The sequence below is a fragment of the Saccopteryx leptura genome, chromosome 1 (assembly GCF_036850995.1).
Source record: "Saccopteryx leptura isolate mSacLep1 chromosome 1, mSacLep1_pri_phased_curated, whole genome shotgun sequence".
In the NCBI taxonomy this organism is placed as follows: domain Eukaryota; kingdom Metazoa; phylum Chordata; class Mammalia; order Chiroptera; family Emballonuridae; genus Saccopteryx; species Saccopteryx leptura.
This window is the reverse complement of record NC_089503.1, coordinates 373119948-373141469: the sequence shown is the minus strand read 5'-3', so window position 1 is coordinate 373141469 and position 21522 is coordinate 373119948. Positions and strand designations below refer to the sequence as shown.

The 21522-nt window shown below is 42.9% G+C and overlaps 1 protein-coding gene across 1 annotated transcript in view; it reads right to left on the bottom strand.

The window, feature by feature from the left end:
* Positions 1-21522, bottom strand: part of TNFRSF21 (TNF receptor superfamily member 21) — a 74389-nt gene that overhangs the window by 12730 nt on the left and 40137 nt on the right. Inside the window, exon 4 of the mRNA XM_066359246.1 lies at positions 12914-13179. Within this exon, the coding sequence (XP_066215343.1) occupies positions 12914-13179 (266 nt within the window). The remainder of the gene's footprint in view (positions 1-12913; positions 13180-21522) is intronic.

Genomic DNA, 21522 nt, shown 5'->3' with positions numbered 1-21522 from the left:
ATAAGTTATCAGAAATTTGGAAGAAGTCTTGGAAATGAAAATATGGGCTACATATTGTATATACAACTCACATATTTAGAGAAAGCAAAATGACAAAATGCAAATAATGATTGAGTCTAGCTGGTAGGTTTATAGGTGGTTGTTGTACTGTGCTTTCAAATTTGTTTTGTAAGGCTTATATTTAAAACTTGGGAAAATAAATTTAAAAGGTGTGCTACAAACCAAATAATTGCAAAAACTCACCAAACTTTTCCTACTCCTCTTATTGTTTAGTCTATTGTTGTCTTTTCTTCTTTTTCCTCCCGCCCAGCCCAGATCATGGGAAAGGGAACAAGGAGGTGCTTCCACTGCGTAAGACGGGAACAGTGCTAAACTTAAAGCGAAGTCCTCAACGGGCATTGTCAGCCTTACGCTGTCTAGCTCTCTCTGAGGTCACTGGAGGTCACGGAATGGGAGCTGGACAGGAGTAAAAGCCAAGAGGCTCCGCTCAGACCCCCGGAACCCTGCGCCAGACCACAGAGGCTGCAGAGCCCAGTGAACACCATGCACTGCCCAGGTGAGTGGCGAGCCACAGCACAGCCTGGAAAACGAATTCACACACTCTCAGGAGGCTCACAGGATTACCTTGTCCGAAAACTGCCAAAACCACTGGAGAATTATATTTTAAAAAAACACCCTTCACCCACCCCAGATCTGTCCAAGCACGGGTAAATTAAAGGATTTGTTTCAACTGCAACTACATTGAAAACTTCAAACTACATTGAATCTTTAGCCCAGGTTAACTGGTCATAGTATTTTTCTCCCTTATTTACCCCAAGCCCAAATCAAGGTATGTATATTCGTGTGTAAATATGTCATCTGCTAATTCGGATCATTCCTAAGAGTTAATTTCCAAAATGGATCCCAAAAGCTACATAAGCCCACCCACATTTAAGACAAGGTATGGATGGCCCAACCTTGCCCTGCACAAGAAAACTGTTCCTCTTCTGAATGCACAGGGGAAAACCACAGGAAGTCACAACAAGTAGTGCTGCACAAAGCTGCCTAAGCTGGTAAGAACCAGCTGGCTCCGGAGGGAGGAGGGAGGGTGTGCCCTGCCCAGCTGCTGGCGCGTGTATCTGGCAAGCTGTCCTGGCCGCTGACATCAATGTACTGCTGCAGCGCCGAGCTGACTCACTGTGGAGTTTTCTCAACAAAGAAAGTGAGGACAGTCAGTGGGTTCTCTTGGTTCACAGCTGGAGTCCACTCACCTTTAAATATACCGCCTAGCCTTCTAAGAGCTCAGCCCCACGGATATGTGAGGAGATGGTGCTTTTGGACATGTCCACACTTCCCCTACACTTCACTCAGTGAGACATATTATTAGTAAGCCTTTCCATTAAAAAGCCTTTGGACAGTTCTTATAAACATGCCTTAAGACATTGTGGAGGACAGAAAACAAGTTCACAGGAGACTCATGACCTTGACTCGACGTAAGAAGGCTCAAACTCTCTGTGACTCATGTTTTCTGCCAAATTTCATTACATTAGCGTTGTTTAGTAAAAGCATCGCTTCGATTCGTGCCATTAGAATTACCTTGTACGTGGTACGCGATCTCAAAGGTTCAAGAGCTGATACCAAGAAATATATACCTCTCCCTCACTAACCTCAAGAGCTGATACCCAGAAATATATACCTCTCCCTCACTAACCTCTGATTTCAGGTCTCGGCCACTCAGTTCCACTCCACTGTTTCCAAAGCCCTGTGTACTCTCCGAGACGGTCTAGACTCCACCCCACCCCATCCCAGCTCCTCTGTATTATTTTTTACATTCTTTTTGTGTTCAATATGGCGGCACATTTCTATACTTTGCCTTTTTTCCGTTTAAGAACAGTTCTTGGGATTACCACCTAAAGATTGAAGTCACTCTTTTTCACAAGTTCATACCATCCCACTGTACGGATGATCCATGACTTACATAACTAGTTCTCTATTGTAGGGTGTTTGGGCTGTTTCCCCTCTTCTGTCATTACCAATGATGCTACAAGGAATACTTGTACTTGCATCATTCTGCGCATATGTGATGCACATGTGGGAATACGTGCAGGAGGTATTGCTAGGAGTGGAATGTCAGTGGTCAGTTGACAGTTACTTTGGTAGCAAACGCCAGATGGCCTTCCACGGGGACTGGGCTACAGCACACATCCGTTAGCAGCGGATGCTGTTCTTCTGTCCCTGTTACCTCACAATCCAAGAATTTTCAAAGTCATATCTTCCCCTCATTGCAATCTGAGAGGTTAAAAATGTATCTTAGTGTCATTTTCATTTTGAATTTTTCTTATTCGGAATGAGGTTTAAAGTCTGTATGCCTTTAAGAGCCTTCACTGTCTTGTTGAGAATGTTCATACTTTTTTTGGGTGGTTAGTATCTTAATTAATTTGCAAAGGCTCTTCCTTTGTAAGGAAATTAATCCTATGTTGCAAATAACTTTTCCTGGTTATTGTCTTTATATTTGCATGTTTTCCCACTTGTATAGTTATTGTTAAGGAGTTGAATCTTTCTTATATAGTTTCTGTGTTTCATATCATTCTCAGAAGAACCGTACCTACGGTTGCTATTTAAAAAAAAAAGCAAAAAAATTTCCCCCATATTTTTCCTAGTAGTTTTTGGGTGATAAGCCATTCTAATGATTGGTCATTCCAGCTATCCCGTGACTCAGCCCAATTGTGGGAAAATCAAAATTCCATCTGTGACAATTTTTTTTCATGGAAAAATCATTAAGCAACAGCTGAGGAATAAGGAATTTAAATGTTGAAATTAACTGACACGTAGTAAAACCTATTGCTAGCCAAGAAGCAATTCCTCATCAAGAAGTGTGCCCACCATTGGCACTTGTGTTATCACAGATCAACGCAGTCTCACAAACACAGGGTAAAGAAGCTAGGCCCCAACTGGAAACTATTAGGCTTTATCCTGATACATGTATCTGCTTAATATATATATATATTAATATATATATTCATCATCATTAGTAAGTAATAAAAAAAGTAAGCTTCTTTTCATAATATTGATTGTGATTTCCTCTCAAAGCCAGTAAGGCTGTGGATTAACAAGCTAAAAAATGTCATCAACTAATAGACTCGGCCTTTTCTGAATGTTGAGGCATGTGTCTCAAGAGAAAAATAAAAGCTCACCTCACATCCTCTATACAGCAGTTTCACTGCATATACTGTAAAGGTCAGCTCACATACCCACCCTTCCTCTAAAAACGTCAGCATCTGGAGGGATATTCTGTTTTGGGGTGTTTGTGTGTGTGTGTGTGTTTCACTTAGTATCTTCGGTCCCCGGTACCGGGTTTGAAACATAATGGGTGTTCCATTAATGTTTACTAAATAAATTGCTTGTGTTAAACCATCTCATCCTTAAAAAAATAAAATAAAAATAAAAAAGAGCATGTGTTGCAAGTGTGCTGGGAAGAAGAGAAATGAATATCAACAAGACCCTAAGGATCTGTTTCCCAGACTTTTCTTCTTATAACCTGTGCACCTCGAGCTCAAGTACTATAGTTCATTAACTCTGTGATGCCTATTTCTTCACATTTTAACATCTCTAAAATAGAAAGTTCTTTCTTAGTGGTATACATAACAATGGTACATTCTACAGTTGACATGGCATTCAACCAAATACAGAAATGTATTTTAACTCTACTCCCTACCTTGATCTCGCAGGACCATGAGGCAGACTAGATAAGCACAGGGGTAAAGCACTCAGATGGTGTTTGGGACACAATGGATTCTCAGTAACAGCTGCTTCCCTTTCCCCTTAATATGAATTATTGAAAGTACAGCAGTATTATTTGCTCTTGAGTCTAAAAAAAATGTGGAATTCAAATTCCAGCCCTGGCCAGTTGGCTCAGCAGTAGAGTGTCAGCCCGGCATGTGGAAGTCCCAGGTTCGATTCCTGGCCAGGGCACACAGGAGAAGTGCCCATCTGCTTCTCCACCCTTCCCTCCCTCTTTCCTCTCTGTCTCTCTCTTCCCCTCCTGCAGCCAAGGCTCCATTGGAGCAAAGTTGGCCCGGGCACTGAGGAAAGCTCCATGGCCTCCACCTCAGGCGCTAGAGTGGCTCTGACTACAGCGGAGCGATGCCCCAGATGGGCGGAGCATTGCCCCCTGGTGGGCATGCCTGGTGGATTCCGGTTGGGGGCATGCAGGAGTCTGTCTGACTGCCTCTCCCCTTCTAACTTTGAATAAATTAAAAAAAAAAAAATTCTAACAAGATTTTATAAGGCCCCTAGTACATATATGTCAAGTGTAAGACTAGGCATTTATACTCACCGTGTCTAGTACATACACATACTATCTCTGAATAGTTGCTCAGTACCTCTAGCCCTTCCCCAGATACTTACAAGGCAACTATGAAAAAACTGAGGCTTGGAGACATAATGGGACTTACTCAAGGCCACAGAGTGAGTGGCAGAAGCAAGATTCTAACGGAGTCTAGAGAAACAAAACCAAATTGTCAGTGCCTTCTATCAGTTCTTGGAGGTTCAGAGTTCAAGTTCCAGCACTTAACGTGAAGTGACGCCTTAACCCTGCACTTTTAATATTGCAGAAAAGTAAAAGGTTTCTGAAAAGCCTGCTACTGAGAGAAACAAAACAAGATTCTAATTCAATCTGACATTCTTTGCAGAACCAAAGGTTTGAGAAGCCCTTAGTGTGAAAAGCAGGTGGGGCTCCCTAAGCAGAAACCAGATGGGAAAGTCTCAGGAAAGAAAACCAAAAGACAGCCTGTTGTTCTTTTTTTTAAAATGACTTCCAAATCAACAAATAGATAGCTGCTTTTGTTTTCCATGTATATTTTGGTGGGCTGGGTACCCCTGCCTTCTGATACTCTCTCCTGTTTCCCTGTACACACTTCTGTTATAACATCTGCTTACCCCACTGAGTTGTAATTATTTGCAGACACTTTTCCATCTTAGCTCGTGGGCTCTCAAAGGGCACGGGCCACCTTTCTTCATTACATAGAACAGGCACACGGCTAGTGCTCGACAACAGGCTGGTGACTAACTGAATGAAACCTTAAAATATGATCACAACCGTCTCAAACATCATGAAAACTGTAAATGCTTATTCATACACATTGCTTCTTCAGGCACGATGACCACCTTAAACACAAGCATCATCAAGTGTACCTGGGCCTACTGTGTGTCAGCAATCCTTTTATAATGTCTCCTTCTCATCAGCCCAGAAGTTCCCCAGAGCCCACAGGCACACCCCACAAATTAAGTAACCTGACCTTAAATGACCCCATATGCGGTGGCATCACAACAGCGAGGCGGAGGGCTAGACACAGGCAGGTTTAGCCAACATCTTAACACCCGAGGGCAAGAATCCTGATTTTCTAAGAGATGACCAACTGGCAAAGTGAAAAAGAGACATCTGAATAGCCAAAAAGCCAACAGTTAAACGTACAGCTGCTATTTGCCTCAACTCGTCCTCACTATATGAAATTTCTGAAAATAGCTGGGCTCAGTCAGCCCTTAGATACTAAGGACAGCTGCATCCTGCAGCTGGTAAGCAAAAAAATCAGTAACTGTAGTTCCTCCAGCAGCAGAAGCAGGGGTTGTCCTCGCCAAGAGAGTGCCCAGTGCTCTTCCCACTGCTTAGAATCTCCCAGTTGATTACACAGAGAGAAGCCACCCCGTCTCCAACACAGAGTCTACTGTGGTAGAGAGAGAGAGAGAGAGAGAGAGAGAACAAACTGTCCCCCCAGGATGTAGTACCATGTGGTTTCTGGAAAGGATAAGATACCCTAACAAAAATCAAAAATAAAATCGTTCTACTACATACAAGTCAATAACAACAACATTGGTTTCAGGTCCACTGGTTGCTAAATTACAGTGTAGTTTTAATCTACCTAATTTTATAGTAGGACAGAAGGAGGAAGAAGGTCACCCAACTCCCTGCCTGATCAACATCAATTCTTTACATTTGTGAAGCTCTGGTCAAAGCCGACAGCTAAAGCAACACTTTGCATTATTTTAAGTTACTGTGTTTGTTTTTAATATTATCATGTTTGAATGTTCATAAAATTCCTTTCTCTTCCTTTTTTCAAAATGAAACAACAAAGGAACGTCAGAATTCAAATCTCATCAAGCATCACTTTAATACCTCACTTTATTTTTCATCCCACAGCTTAACAAGCTATTACCTCACTGAATTTGGATAACCACTTGAAATCCCATTTTACACAGAAAAATCTGGATCAATAAAAACACAAACAAGTCCGCATCCCTTCAAGGGAGGGGTGGGCGGAGAAAGATTGCACCAATTAAACCTCTCTAAATACACCAAGTTTCTGAAAGAAAAGGAAAAAAAAGCATAAAAGGAAACCTAAAAATTCAGTTGCTCAGGTTCGCCTCCCTATTTCTGACAGCTATGGGAAGAACAGCGCGTTATCTCCACGCACCCCCATCACCTTTCTTTCTCCACTAGAGAAAACCCCCCCGGCCAGCCTAGGAACATTCGCTCGGGCAGTGAGGCATAAATATTTACAATTAGCTGGAATTTCCAGTTCTTGGGCACTGAACCCAGAGAGCAACCCTTGTGCTCAACCCTCTAAGCGGTCTTGGAATTGGGAGTGCCTCCCCACCCAACCCTAAGTAACCCTCGCTGTTCAGGATTTAAAGGATCCATTATGCGTACGAGTTGGGCCTAGTCAGAAACAGTCTCCCATCTCTCTTACCTCTAGAGCCTGGGAATAATTGCGACTATTAAGAGTGAACAGTCTTTCAGCACTGACTGTGAGTGCTATCTAATTTTTACAACAGCTCACTGGAGAGGCACTGGTGGTGTTCCCATTTTCTCCAGAAAAAAACTGAGGCAGAGAGATCAAATCATTCATCATAACGGCCCCAAAGTAAGATGCTGCTGAGACAGGAACTGAACCTGGCGCCCGCGCCTCCACACTGCGGTTCCAGTTTGGAGCCCCTCCTCCCCCCCCTGTGGATCTACTCCCTTAAATTATGTATATAAGTAGAGATATGTTTCTCCCATTCAACTGTAAGCTACCATGATGGCAATGGCTTGGTCTTTACTTGCTCATCTTCGCATTGCCCCGGGTGCCTGGTATAATAGTGCACACATCATCTGTTATGTAATATATATTTAAAAATAAAATTGCCTCATCTCCTCTGCTGTTCAGCTGGGGAACCGTAAAGCCAGGCATGCAAGTACTGAAGGAACATTACTGTCAAGCTTAAATTCTATTTTCCAGCTATCCTTCAAAAACAAAGGGCCAATAATGCAATTTATTTACTTAGTGTGCATTTTCCAGACAAAGAAAAACAAGGCGTATTGCTGGGAACCTACAGGAACTATTCCTTTAGGCCAAAGAAAAATGACCGCAGGTGGAAGCGGAAGCCGCAGAAATAAAAGGAAGAACAGCAGAAAATATTTATCTGCAAGTAAAACAATGTGAATCCTGATCGTGTGAAATCAGAACGGTTGTGTCTTTTGAGGGGTTAAGAAAGGTGTAATGTTAAAATTCATGTCAACATAAAGCATAGTCCAAGAGAAGATTAAACAGGATTCAAGTCTTCTGAGGCTGCTGTGTTGTTTGGAAACAGTGAAAAGTGCACATTTACAGAATGTCTCTCATAATTAAAGTGTGCATGCTGTAATCTCCACGGTATCCGCTCAGGGAAAGAAAAAAAATGTGTTCACTGACAACCTAACAGAATAGAAGAAGTGGAATAATACAAATATTTCATTAATTCAGAAGGCCAGAAAGAAGAGTACAGACAGGACAAATACAAAATAACAAGAGAGATTTGAACTCAAATATATGAGTAATTACATTAAACATGTAACCACACTGAAATTCCCTAAATACATGACAAAAAGTGTCAGGCTAGATTTTTAAAAACCTTAAATATATGCCACTTAACAAAAAAAACTGTCTTTATTTGTTTTTTGTTTGTTTGTTTGTATTTTTCTGAAGTTGGAAACGGGGAGGCAGTCAGACAGACTCCTGCATGCGCCCGACCGGGATCCACCCGGCACGCCCACCAGGGGCGATGCTCTGCCCATCTGGGGCGTTGCTCTGTTGCAACCAGAGCCATTCTAGCACCTGAGGCAGAGGCCATAAAGCCTTCCTCAGCACCCAGGCCAACTTTGCTCCAATGGAGCCTTGGCTGCAGGAGGGGAAGAGAGAGACAGAGAGGAAGGAGAGGGGGAGGGGTGGAGAAGCAGATGGGCACTTCTTCTGTGTGCCTTGGCCGGGAATCGAACCTGGGACTCCTGCACGCCAGGCTGACGCTCTACCACTGAGCCAACTGGCCAGGACTAAAAAACTGTCTTTAAATAAAGCTACAGGAAAAACTCAAAGTAAAAGAACAGAAAAAAGAGATAATATACAATTTGGAATATTGTATTAGGGTTTTTTTCCCATGTTGGTTTTTAAATAGCTCTGGCGAAGTCCCAGTAACATCCAAACACTGTCCCACTGCTTTGTTGCTTCTTCGAAAAGCTCGGCCCTGGAAGGTAAGAAGAGCTATAATTCTAGAAGGTTGGGTACAGTTTAGACATTGAAAGAAGGAAGTACTGAAAAATACAACTCATTCCTGAGATAAAGGGTCAAGAGGGTGAATGGATAAGTGTTGTACATCCAGACGATGAAATTAATTCAGCACCAAAAACAAATGCGCTATCAAGTCATGAAAAGACATGAGGGAAACTTAAATGCATATTACTGAATGAAAGACGCCAATCCAAAAAGGCTATAAACTGTATGATTACAACTACAGGACAGTCAGAAAAAGGCCAAACTATGGAGAATAAAAAGATTAGTGAATGTCAAGGGTAGGGTAGGGGGAAGACATAAACAGGCAGAACACAGGATTTTTAGGGCAGTAAAAATACTCTGTATGATATTATAATGGTGGATATGTGTTATTATATATTTGCTCAAACCCATAGAATATACAACAAGAGTGAACTCTAAAATAAACTATGGATAATTCTGATGTGCCAATGTAGGTACACGCTTTGTTTAAAAAAAAAAAAAAAAATATATATATATATATATATATATACACACACACACACACACATATATATATATATATATATATATATATATATATATATATATATATATGGGCCCTTCTGGTGAGCAATATTGATAATGGGGGAGGCTATGCATACGTGTGAGCCAGGGATATGCAGGATATCTCTGTACCTACCTCTCAATTTTGTTTTAAACCTAAAACTGCTCAAAAAAAAAAAAAAAGTCTTTAAAAAAAGGACTCAAAAAGTAGATTTTACTAAGTATAAAAAAAATTTTTTTTTAAGTAAGACTGCTTAATTTTACAATGGCTAATAGGCTACTATGGTTAATAATGGACCAGCTGTTCTTGACAGAGGTCACTGAAAAGCACACTGGGGCTAAGCCTTTGAGTAGAGCACAACATAGGTGCTCTCAGGCTCATGAATAGGAAAAAACATTAACCATATTTAAACACGCATACGGAGTCATTTTTACATATTAAGTGTCCATTAGCTCTGGGAGCAAAGTCTCTAATCCCCAGCAGAACCACAATACACGAAGAATACAAATCCATCATAAGGTGGGAACAATCAGTCTCCATTATGCCCCCTGCATTCTGATTCTCTTGTCCGACTCGACAACTCTCAGAGATAAACTGTGCACACACAGTTACAGACTGTGCGTTAGTAAGATCTGGCAGTCAGAAATCCTTGCTCGTTGGCTATTAGAGTCCAAGCTGGGTCCAGAATGTTGCCAGACAATGATGGGCATTATTAAACACAGAACAAGAAGCTTAATGGTGCCTCCTCAACCTCTCATAACAGGTAGACTACACACTAGCAATCAAAGAGAAAGCTGCAAGATGCTTGGCTGCCACTGTTCCATAGAAAATAAATAACAAAAAATAAGCATTCGATTTTTTTTTTTTTTTTTGTATCACAGAGGAGACAGAGCAAGGAAAGAACTAAAAGGTATAGGAGTCAGGCTCTTGGGACTAATTGTTTTTCTTACTCATTGACCTAGTGGTTTTTGTCATGAATCCCTGTCCTCAATATGCAGTTCCCTCTATGGAGACTTGGGGCACACAGGTCCCAGCACCTACGACAGTGCCTGAAATAAAGGAGGTACTCAACAAACTTTTATGGAACTCAATGACACCATCACAGAAACATTAAAAACCCCATGACCATCACTATCCGCCCTCAGAAAAAGGACCTCAAAGACTAGGTCCAAATTCTAAATGCTTGCTGAAATGAAATGGATTTGCAGAAACCAAAAAATGAAGTACCACATTCCCCATGTTTAAGACGCACTTTTTTCCGAAAAATTTGGGGTTTAAAAACTGCATGAGTCTTATACAGTGGTTGTAGATGTTTTTACTTGCATTTCCCACTTTTCTGCGCTTGTTTTTGCGCTCATTGTTGAAGATGAATAAAATTTGAGTTCAATAACTTTATGTAATACATTTTCCCCCCAAATTTCAGGCCGCAAAATTAAGGTGTGCCTTATACATGGGGAAACACGGTAAGTTTTAGGCACATCTGACCCAACACCACAAACCTCACACAGTCCTAACAGGAAGAATTGACTGTCACATAAATCATTTCTCTGCCTTTTGTAAAATGAGGCTGTCCCTCTCTCCATTCAGCCCAGCGAAACAAGCCCTGCCTATCCTCTCTCTTGTGCCCGCTCAGCTTTGTCATTCAAAAACATGTTTTAAATCACAAAAGTAACGTTTGTTATCACAAAGGATTAAAAAAGAAAATTTTCATAAAAAAAAGAAGAAAATCACTTCTAAACCTACCACCTAGATTTACTAATAGAACATTTATGCGTTTTCATTTTCCTATGTTTATATTTCTTCCATGTTGACATTTTGCTTTTTCTGACGAGAAATACAAAACGCAGTTCAGGTGCCTCCTTTTCCCTTAACAACATGGTCATCTTTCCACCATATTAAATATCGCACTTAACCGATTCTAACGTGGCATCCGTCACATTTCATCTTTCTTGTGCACATCATCCAGATCTAGTGACTCATTCTCAAGTATCTAAATCCTTCTGTAAGTCTGTCACTGGCCCTCCTCTTAAAGCCAGCACTCCAAGGAAGCACAACAGTCTCTGCCTCTGGACGCCTTCCATTCGAACCGTGGCCATTTTGTTCCGAAGGACATTAAACACTTCCCTCTCCTTTCCCCAAAGACAGCTCCTTAAAGCCGAGTTTTAGTTGTGAGTCATTCGTATTTAGGTGGTTCCCAGAAAGTCACAAGGCAATAGTGCGTGCCTTTGGATGTTCACCGCTATATCTATTGGGAAGTATTCTTTTTTTCTGAAATTCCCTATTCCAAAAGAAGTTAAAAATATGCCAGCAGCTCTAAAGACCACCTTTAGAGCCAATCAGCACCTGCTGATGTTCATCTAGTCACTTAGATGAAAGATCCACCTGACAACTATTTACTCTAATAGTGAAGAAACACTTCATTGTTGGTATGAAAAGATAAAAGCATTTGGAGTTCTTCAATATATAAAATTAAGTCCCTCGAGACACAAAATTCGCTGCAGAAAAATGGTGAATTAGAGTTTATTCATAAGCTCTTTCAGGTACTGAGTTTAGTAGATCACTAGAAAATAACATGGGCAGAATGGCTTTTACATTTTAAGTGGGTTTTATCAAGTCACAGTGGCAGCATTTTTTTTAAACTTTGGGAATATGTTCCAAAACTTTAAGCAAATCTGTGAGGCACATAAATCGGTACCCAAATTTGTACTTAATTCATGGCCTTGCAGAGAAACATATCGTGATTAGGACAGGCTAAGTAAAGTGAATCGCATCATGGTTATAACTACCCCCTGCAGAGCACCTTCAATGTGTCCTGCACATTGAAATGAACAGACTTCATTTCTCGTTGTAATTAACCCTACAAAGTTGGCTTACAAATGAGATAACAGAAGCAAAGAAAGTTGAAGTTGCTTATTCTTGGTCACCCAGTTAGGAAGTATCTGAGCCAGGATTCAAATCCAGTGCTGTCGGGCCAGAGACCATCAATAAATTGACCAGAGACCATCAGTAAAACCCAGTTAGGAAGTATCTGAGCCAGGATTCAAATCCAGTGCTGTCGGGCCAGAGACCATCAATAAATTGACCAGAGACCATCAGTAAAGCCCAGCTAGGAAGTATCTGAGCCAAAATTCAAATCCAGTGCTGTCCGGCCAGAGACCATCAATAAATTGGCCAGAGATCATCAGTAAAGCCCAGCTAGGAAGTATCTGAGCCAAAATTCAAATCCAGTGCCATCTGGCCAGAGATCATCAATAAATGACCAGAGACCATCAATAAAGCACACCCTGTGCCTTCTTTCCACCTGATGTAGGGATTGACACATCCAAGGAGGAGAACGAATCTTGTTATTAACTGCCACCAGCACCGCGGGCATGCGCAGGGAGACCACCCCCCAACTCGAAAACATCTTCCGGAGGAGAAAGGGTTTAGAGAAAAAAAAAAAAAAAGACTTCCTTGTTTACAAGGAGATCAGGCTGCAAAGTCTGATATTAGATTAGAACCTACCCCAAACCTTAGGATCACTTAGAGGACTTAGCAACTTACTGATTCCTAGTCCCCCGTAGAGATTCTGACTTAGCTGCGTCTTCAGGGAGTCAAAGCACCAGAATTTTTTAAAGAGATGTCTATATGATTCTCATGAACACTCATTGAGAAACAAGGCGAGAGTGCATGTGGTGTGTGTGTGTGTGTGTGTGTGTGCGCGCGCGCACGCGCGCTTAGACAACTAATATCAGTTATTTTTCCTTCTTACACACGTCAGGCAAAATTTGAAGCACAGGAACTACAAGGTTAGTGGGAAAGGCAGAAGCCTGGACTCTGTTACCTGGGCGGTATCTTCCATGAGGCCACGAATCTTCTCCACGACATCGTTGCGCCGGTGCTGGCGCAGGGCGCTGATGAGCTGCGCGAGGCTGGCCTCGGGCCCCCGGATGGTCCAGTGCTGCAGAGCGGCGTAGGCGCGCTCGTGGTCCGCCGTGTACCCGTTGGAGAAAGCGGCCACCTCCCTCTCGCTGGCATTGCACAGAAACTGATAGATATCCTTCCACTGGCTTCCCACTTGAGCTGCTACAAGCTTCAAGATGTCAATACCTATTCCAGAGACAAAATGAAAAACGGAAAACCAATAAAAGTGTGTGAGGGAAGGTCTTTTTAAGGCCGCTGTTTTCATGAACTGAAAGAAGCAGGCTTATTGATAGACGTCAAATGAATGCTTTGCCTCCTATAAGCACTTGGCACACGCAGCCCATCCTGGGGACAGTTAGTAAGGAAGCCTCCTGCAAATTTCAATTCCTGAATGTGGAACCAGAAGGAATAGCCCTGACAATATAATAAATCGCCCCTAAAAAGATGTTTTGAAAGCCAAACCCAAACAAAGTAACAAGAGTAATTCCTTTGTAACTAATAAAAGAAAAAAAAATTTTTTTTAAAGAACCAAATAAATTAGAGTCTCCCAGACTAAAAAAGCGGTGACTTCAATAAATCTAGGAAAACGTAAGCCACAGATGAAAACTGCAATGGCGTCTGTCCAGCACCGTCTGGGTAAAGGGTGTTCAGATTTCAGCAACAGTGCCCATGTCAACTGACAATCTACCCAGCTGTTTAGCCCCATGGAGGTGTTCCTTAAGAACTTCTGACTTTCTGGCCCTGGCCAGTGGCTCGTCCACCAGCATATGGATGTCCTAGGTTCGATTCCGGTGAGGGCACACAGGGGAGGCAACCATGCTTCTCTTCCCCTCCCTCACCCCTTTCTCTACCTCTTCCCTCCCCCAGCCAGTGGTTGGATTGGGTTGAGCTCATGGCCCCAGTGCTCAGGATTGGTCCCAGCACCACAGCCTCAGGCACCAAACACAGCTCAGTAGGGAGCATCCCCCAGCCTGGTTGCTGGGTGGATCCTGGTCGGGGCATATGCAGGAATCTGTCTATCTCTCCTCCTCTTACCTAAAAAAAGAAAAAGAACTTCTGACTTTCTGTGTTCTAATTGATACTCAGGAAGCAATTTTCTGAACTATTATTCTGTCTCCCAAATTGACTTGCCATTAGAATGAAGACAACAGCCAAAATGAATGACACTATAATAACAATAGCTGTTATGTTCCAGGCATTATATTAAGACATGAGCTCACTGAACATCTTTATAGAGCATTAACATTCCAACTACACAGGAAAGGGAAAAAAAAAAAACACTTCGGAAAGTTATGCAGTTTGTCCAATATTACAAAGGTAGGTAGGTTGGATGCTAGGCCCGACATACAGGGTAATGTTACGTATTGTCATTCTGGTTCATCAGTCACTGATAAACTCAGTCAGTGTGGGTCTGCAGTCCTCAGATTTGATGCATACAGGGTGAAATGCTGAAATCAAATCTCGGAGTCTGCAAACTCAGGACAGGCACCTGGCACAGGACTCTGTAAGGAGCAGCGTTCCCTGAGTGGCATGCGCTGGTGTCTTCCTCTTTACTGAACCTTCTCTCTGCAATTACATGATGGCTTTGCCCAAATTTATTCACAGGGTTTGTGTGGAACCTCACAGTAAGGGCTCTGGTAGTTTATCCAACAGGCGGGCAAGTCCTCTGAGTCAACACCATGTCTTCCAGTGAGGCCATGCATACATGCCCTGATACGAGAGTTACTATAGTTAAAATGCCTAAGAACATTTGCTACTTGATAAAAAAAAAATGGGGTCATGTTCCCAAATAAAGTTTAATGAAGAAAGGTAAAGAAGAGAATAAAGGGGGGAGGGCTTTTTGACATGAATCAGTTATTGGGGGATATATTTACAAATTTAAATTGAGCTATCGATTTCTGCCTAAGAAAATAATACTAATTCTACAATTGTCTTTGAAAATGGAAGACTCTGGTTCTTCAATATAAATCCTTACGCTAGCCTGACCAGGTGGTAGTGCAGTGGGTAGAGCCATCAACCTGGGATGCTGAGGACCCAGGTTCGGAACCCCGAGGTCGCCGACTTGAGCATGGGGTTACCAGGCTGAAGAGGGGATCATTGATATGACCTTGTGGTCACTGGCTTGAAGCCCAAGGTCATTGGCTTGAGCATGGGTCACTAGTTTAGCAGGAGCCTCGGTCAAGGCACATATGAGAAGCAATCAATGAACAACTGAAGTGACATGGTTTATGCTTCTCATCTCTCTCCCTTCCTGTCTATCTCTCTGTTGCTAAAAAAAAAGTAATAATAATAAATAAATAAATAAAATTCTTATTCTACCATGCAGTCTTATTGAAGCAGATGATTTAGAAGGCTGCATACACACCCTGAATCAACCTCCCAAAAGTGGTTTTTAAAAAGGAGATTCTTAGTAGAGGCTGCTTGTCAACTGTAAAAGTAGAATGCCACAAATTGAGACATTACTGTACTTCTCGTGCTGTTTTCCTTGGCAATATAAAATATACTTGAACCAGTTTCTTTTAGTTTCATAGTTGTGTTTAGCCAGATACAGAGCTTTCGATTTCAAGCAAACAGACTCCTCAAAAAAACCCACAGGTAACTTTGAGGAGTAAGGCAGCTCTTTGTGGTTGATGTGGTACAAGGTGCCAAACACCAAAAGGCTTATTAGTCCCTGAATCTTAATTTAGGTCAATTTGACTAAGGTCCACAGTGTCTTACATGAAAACATGACTGTGTTTTCCTGTATGTGGGTCCATTGCTTAAATCTTCATAATGCCAATGACAGTGTGGCTTTGGGCAAACCACTAACTGTCATGTCCATTTCCTCATTTGTACAATGGAGATACTCACTAGGGTCCCTGGGGATGAGCTGATTAGCATTTTCTATAGAGTTGATTTATTTTTGGAAGTACCCCATCATTATAAATACTCCATAGACTGGGCACAATAACTTAAGACTAAATGCATTTCTGATGCAAATGCACAGCCTTTATAGAGTAATTACAGAGTTGAAAAGGCTTAAGCCTAATGACAGCTCCTTCTTCCAAAACACAGTATTTATACTTTTTTTTTTTCAGGCCACAAAATAAAGGGGAAAAAAAAGAAAAACACAAAGAATAGATACAATGAGATTTTCCTTCAACTGAACTTGACTGGAAGTTAAATTTAAGGCCTACAAACCAGGTTTCATCTTATTCTTCACTAGGAAAACATGGAGTCACCTGACGTGAACTGACCTGGTCCACAACATCCTACGCCACTGCCCTCTCCCACTGTGGCAGGTGATCAATCGAAAGATGGCAGAGACAACGGCTCCCTCTGGAGACACCAGCCTTTCCCCCTGGCGTACAATCACAAAACCTCGGCACAGGAAGGGAGACCAGCCCGAACTCCCCGTGCGTTCCATGCGCCTTGTCCCCACCTCATCACCAAGGAGAAAAGAAACACTTGCAAAATATTTCAGGAGTATTTCTTGAGCAGCTACTCTGCGTGACTGTGTTTGCTGGCCAGACAGTCCAACTAGAAAATGTATTAACAGCGATGAAACACAAAATCTCATGGGCTTTAAAAGTGTTCTCTTTAGAAAAACATTGTAGGCAAAACTAAATACAACAATAGCAAAAAGCAGCAGGGCAGTGAAACCAAAGTGAAGTACATCGTTATCTCTGGAGGAAGAGAAGGTTACTGGCGAGGTGCACAGAAGAGAGTCACAAGGTTCTGTTTCTAAGCTGGATGGTAAGAAAATGGGTCTTTTTATTTTGTAATTTTCAATGCTTATTTTATTATTCCTTTATTTTTTTTCTACAGAGACAGAGAGAGAGTCAGAGAGAGGGATAGACAGGGACAGACAAAGGAACGGAGAGAGATGAGAAGCATCAATCATCAATTTTTCATTGCGAGACCTTAGTTGTTCATTGATTGCTTTCTCCTATGTGCCTTGACCGTGGGGCTACAGCTGACCAAGTAACCCCTTGCTCGAGCCAGCGACCTTGGGTCCAAGCTAGTGAGCTTTTTCTTTTTTTTTTTTTTTTTTTTTTTAATTTTTATTTATTTATTCATTTTAGAGAGGAGAGGGAGAGACAGAGAGACAGGAGAGACAGAAGGGGGGGAGGAGCTGGAAGCATCAACTCCCATATGTGCCTTGACCAGGCAAGCCCAGGGTTTCGAACTGGCGACCTCAGCATTTCCAGGTCGACGCTTTATCCACTGCGCCACCACAGGTCAGGCTAGTGAGCTTTTTCAAACCAGATGAACCCGCACTCAAGCTGGTGACCTGGGGGTCTCGAACCTGGGTCCTCCATATCCCAGTCTGACGCTCTATCCACTGTGCCACTGCCTGGTCAGGCTTTATTATTCCTTTTTAAACTGTATAGATAACACATGCATATATAGAACACATATTTTTATATAGTTTATATAGCTATATACTATTATGTGGGATATAAATAATTTTTAAGTAATTTTCTTGATGAGGAATCTTATGTAAAAAGGTTGCTGTCCAGTTCTAAGTCACCCAGCTAGCTAGCAGTAGGTGCCTATGTTGTGGTTAATAAAGAATGCAGTGGTACAGGGGAGCCCGAATGCCCACTGGAATTATATTCCTCACAGTCTTCTAGACTACAGTACATACGAACGCACTCGGGCTGGGCCACAGTGTGTGTGCTTCTTCCTGGCCTGTGATTACCAACCAAGCAGAGGCTGAGAAGGTTTTCTCTGCAATCAGCAAGTAAATTTTTTTTCTTTAAAACTATGGCACCTATGATATTCTAAAAAGAAGACGATAGTAAACTTTTTCTGTAAAAGTCAAAAATAAATATCATTAGTTTAGGCTTTGAGAACCACACGATCTCTGTCGCAACTCCACTTGGTTGTTAACGTGAAAGCGGCCTTAGACAATACAAATGAGTGTGGCTGTGTCCTAAGTGAGGCCTTATTTACAAAAAGCTAATATTGGGTTTGATATGGCAAGTACTGTATGTAGTTCACCAACCCCTGAAACTTTAGCAATTTAAAGAGACCTAGACTAGGCCCTGAGTGGGAGAGCATCGGCCTGGCATGTGGATGTCCTGGGTTCAATTCCCAGTCAGGGCACACAGGAGAAGCACCCATCTGTTTCTCTACCACTCCGCCTCTCGCTTCTCTCTCTCTCTCTCTCTCCTTCTTTCTCTCCTCCTCTCCTCCTGTAGTCAAGGCTTGATTAGAGCAAGTTGGCCCCAGGTGCTGAGGATGGCTTCATGGTCTCTGTCTCAGGCTCTAAGAAGAGCTCAGTTGCTGAGCAATGGAGCAAGGGCCCCAGATGGGCAGAGCATTGCCCCTAGTGGGCTTCCTGGGTGGATCCCAGTCGGGGTGCCTGTGAGAGTCTGTCTCTGCCTCCCCTCCTCTCACTAAAAAAAATTTTAAAAATAAAAAAATAAAAGAGACCTAGACTATTGAATGGCATAGTGATTTAGAAAAGCATTTTGTTAAAGAAAACATGGGCACACGCACACACAACAATAAAAGTTTCCACCCCAGTTATTAACCTTAATGTGAAATGAAAGTAAATGAAACAAAGACCAGTTCTCTGCTTGGTCATCTCTCCCATCAGAGCTAGCTTCCATCTAGACAGAAGACAGTCGCTGTGTGTTAAACTGACCTGAATTGTTTAGCTGAATGTGATGCCAAGTCTCTTCTTTTCTTAGGTTGAAAAGCAATACAACGTCCACCCACTGAAGCAGTGATAAACAGAGGCGTGGAGTTTAACTTTGCTTTGTGTCTGATGTCAGATCCTGGAGCTCTGGGAGTGGCTCAGGTTTCTAAACAAGTTATCGAGGGCATCCAGGCCTATGAACCCGAGTGTGTGCTCTGCCAGCAGTGGTGTGTGCTCAGGTGGCACTGGCTCCAAGTAAACGGCTTGTACATTTTAAGATGCAAGTAGTGAATAGATCACGAACTTGACAGTCACAAGAAATGGTTTCCAACTCCATGACCTTGGGCCAATGACAACCTCAGAGATTTTAGTGTCCATACCAGTAAAATGAAAATACCACCTCTCCTCTCATAGAGTGGGTAAACATGTTTATGGAACCAAGTATTAAAACCACCAATCACAGCACCTCAGTGCACACGGGTGCTCCTACCCCATCCCGTCCACTTCTGCATGGACAAGTATCACTGGACAATAAGAGGTGGGAGGGACTCCACATAGACCAGCGGTTCTCAACCTGTGGGTCGCGACCCTGGCGGGGGTCGAACGACCAAAACACAGGGGTCACCTAAAGCAATGAGATTACATTCCGAATCATAACTGTAGCAAAATTACAGTTATGAAGTAGCCACCAAAATTATTTTTTGGTTTGGGGTCACCGCAACATGAGGAACTGTACTGCGGGGTCACGGCATTAGAAAGGTTGAGAACCACTGACATAATAGACAAAAGTTTTAACACCAGAATTACAGGTGCTGAACAAGGAAGCCAGGCACCAGAATCCTGGCTTTCTGTGCTTTTCAGAACCTCACAGTAAGTGTTAGAAGGGGCTCCACTGCCCAGGACGGGCATCATCCACAGAAAGATCAATGTGAAAACAAAGACCATGTGCGGCCACCCGCACAGTGTCACGGTTGACGCTGCCCAGGTCCAGTGAGAGACAGGCACGAGGCGATCGGCTGGGTAATTATGGAAGAAATGGCATTCTCCGGTGCATTATAAAACCCTGAATTAGATGTTATCTGGTGACAGCCCTCTTCTGAGCTCAGTGCGAGCTGAAGTATGCAAACAAGGCTCGCTGCTCTTTTCATGGAAACCTGAATTGACCTTTATAATAAGAGAATGTATTAAATAAAGCTCTCTCCTTTTGGAGATACACATCTGAAATGAATGCCACCATTAAGAGCCTGTATGAAAGCCATCCCCGGACGAGGTATGGAGGATGGTGATGACAGAGCCAAGGAAACAAAGGCCGCCTGTAACCCACGGCCCAGCACGTGGGGTTTCACGCTGCACGACCCGGCTCCACACCAAAAGGGTGCGCGGAGAAATAAAATAATATGGTGATAAGCTTTTTCACAGTACCAAGTGGTCGTCATTTCTAAGAGTACAGCATTCTCACGGCATCCCCCCCAAATTGTTCACTGTCATGTCAGTTCTCATTATATATGCTTCCAGAAAGAGAGGTACAGGGACAAACAATGGGAAAATTCCTGTGGAGGTAACTAATGCGCAACCTCGTCCCAGGACAGAGGACTCCACACAGGCACTGCGGTTTCCTGAGACACACTGGTGAGAATCAGGAGGGGCGAACTCAAGGCTACTTTCCTTTACCGCTGCCCTGATCCCCGGCACCCCCGCAGACATGCTCTTTATTCTAATGTGCTGTGACCTGAGGCTCTCAAATTACTGATACAAAGGGCAAAAAAAGGACATAATATATGCACAGAACAGCGTAGGTCAAGTTTGGGAATTTGAATAATAGCCTGGCTTTAGCATCCTTAGAATCAATGTTCTTCCCTGTAGAATGGTAATTTTCTGCCCACCTTTTGCCCAAGCCTCACATCTGTCTTCATTACCGCTATCCACAGGACCTCCAAGAGCTTAGCACATAATAGAAGTACAATGAGTATCTTTGAATGAATTAATTAATGAACGAGCTTTTGTTTTCCCTCCCTTCCTGCCTGAAAGCCTCCACCACTTACCATCCCGTTAGCTTCTGTAACAAGCCGGGAAGTACCTGAGCAGCCACAGACCCGCACACCTCTGCCGTGTGGGCCCGCCAGATCTCCAGTCATTGTAATAATGACAAGAAAGGCCCACATGAGTGGTCACCAATGGGTGGGACCCCGGAGGCACAGAAACCCAGTGCTGTGCAGCAGCCTCTCCCTCTCCCGGTGCCCTCTTCCCATGGAGGGCAGTCCCCAGCGTCCACGTCCAGGACCAGAGCTCAGCAAGAACAAAGTTTTCATGGGTTCTCCCTTGGCAGCAAAATCCTCCTGCGGAAAGGAGCCATCCAGATGATTGTCTGGCCTGATAACGGGGTAAGTGCTCCTAAAAGTGACAACCTCACATGTAGACGTGCTGTTGCATTAGGCAGCATGTCACAGGATGGATCGAAAATGGCATCAACAGGGACCACTCCCAGCGCAGCACACAGGAAACTGCTTCCTTAGCTCTGGGAACTTGGTTTGCCCTGAGTTAGAAAGAAAATACTGCTTTCTCAGCCCAGACAGGCAGAGCATCACCTGATAGGGGGCCTGCCACCTAGACCCCGGTCAGGGCGCATGCAGGAGTTTGTCTGCCCCCCCCCCAATTCTCACTTAACAATAAAAATTTCTTTTAAAAAATACTGCTTTCCTAGCTGTTACAAATATTGAAGGAAATATTTAGATTTCATTTTAAACCGAAAAAGTGATTTCTGAAACAAAATTAAACATTATCTTATTGAAGGTTCAACGGCCAAGCTCAGGTGAATCTTGGAGGATACTAAAAACCCACTGTGTAAGCCTTGGCTGGGTAACACAACTGGTTAGAGTGTCATCCTCATACGCCAAGGTTAC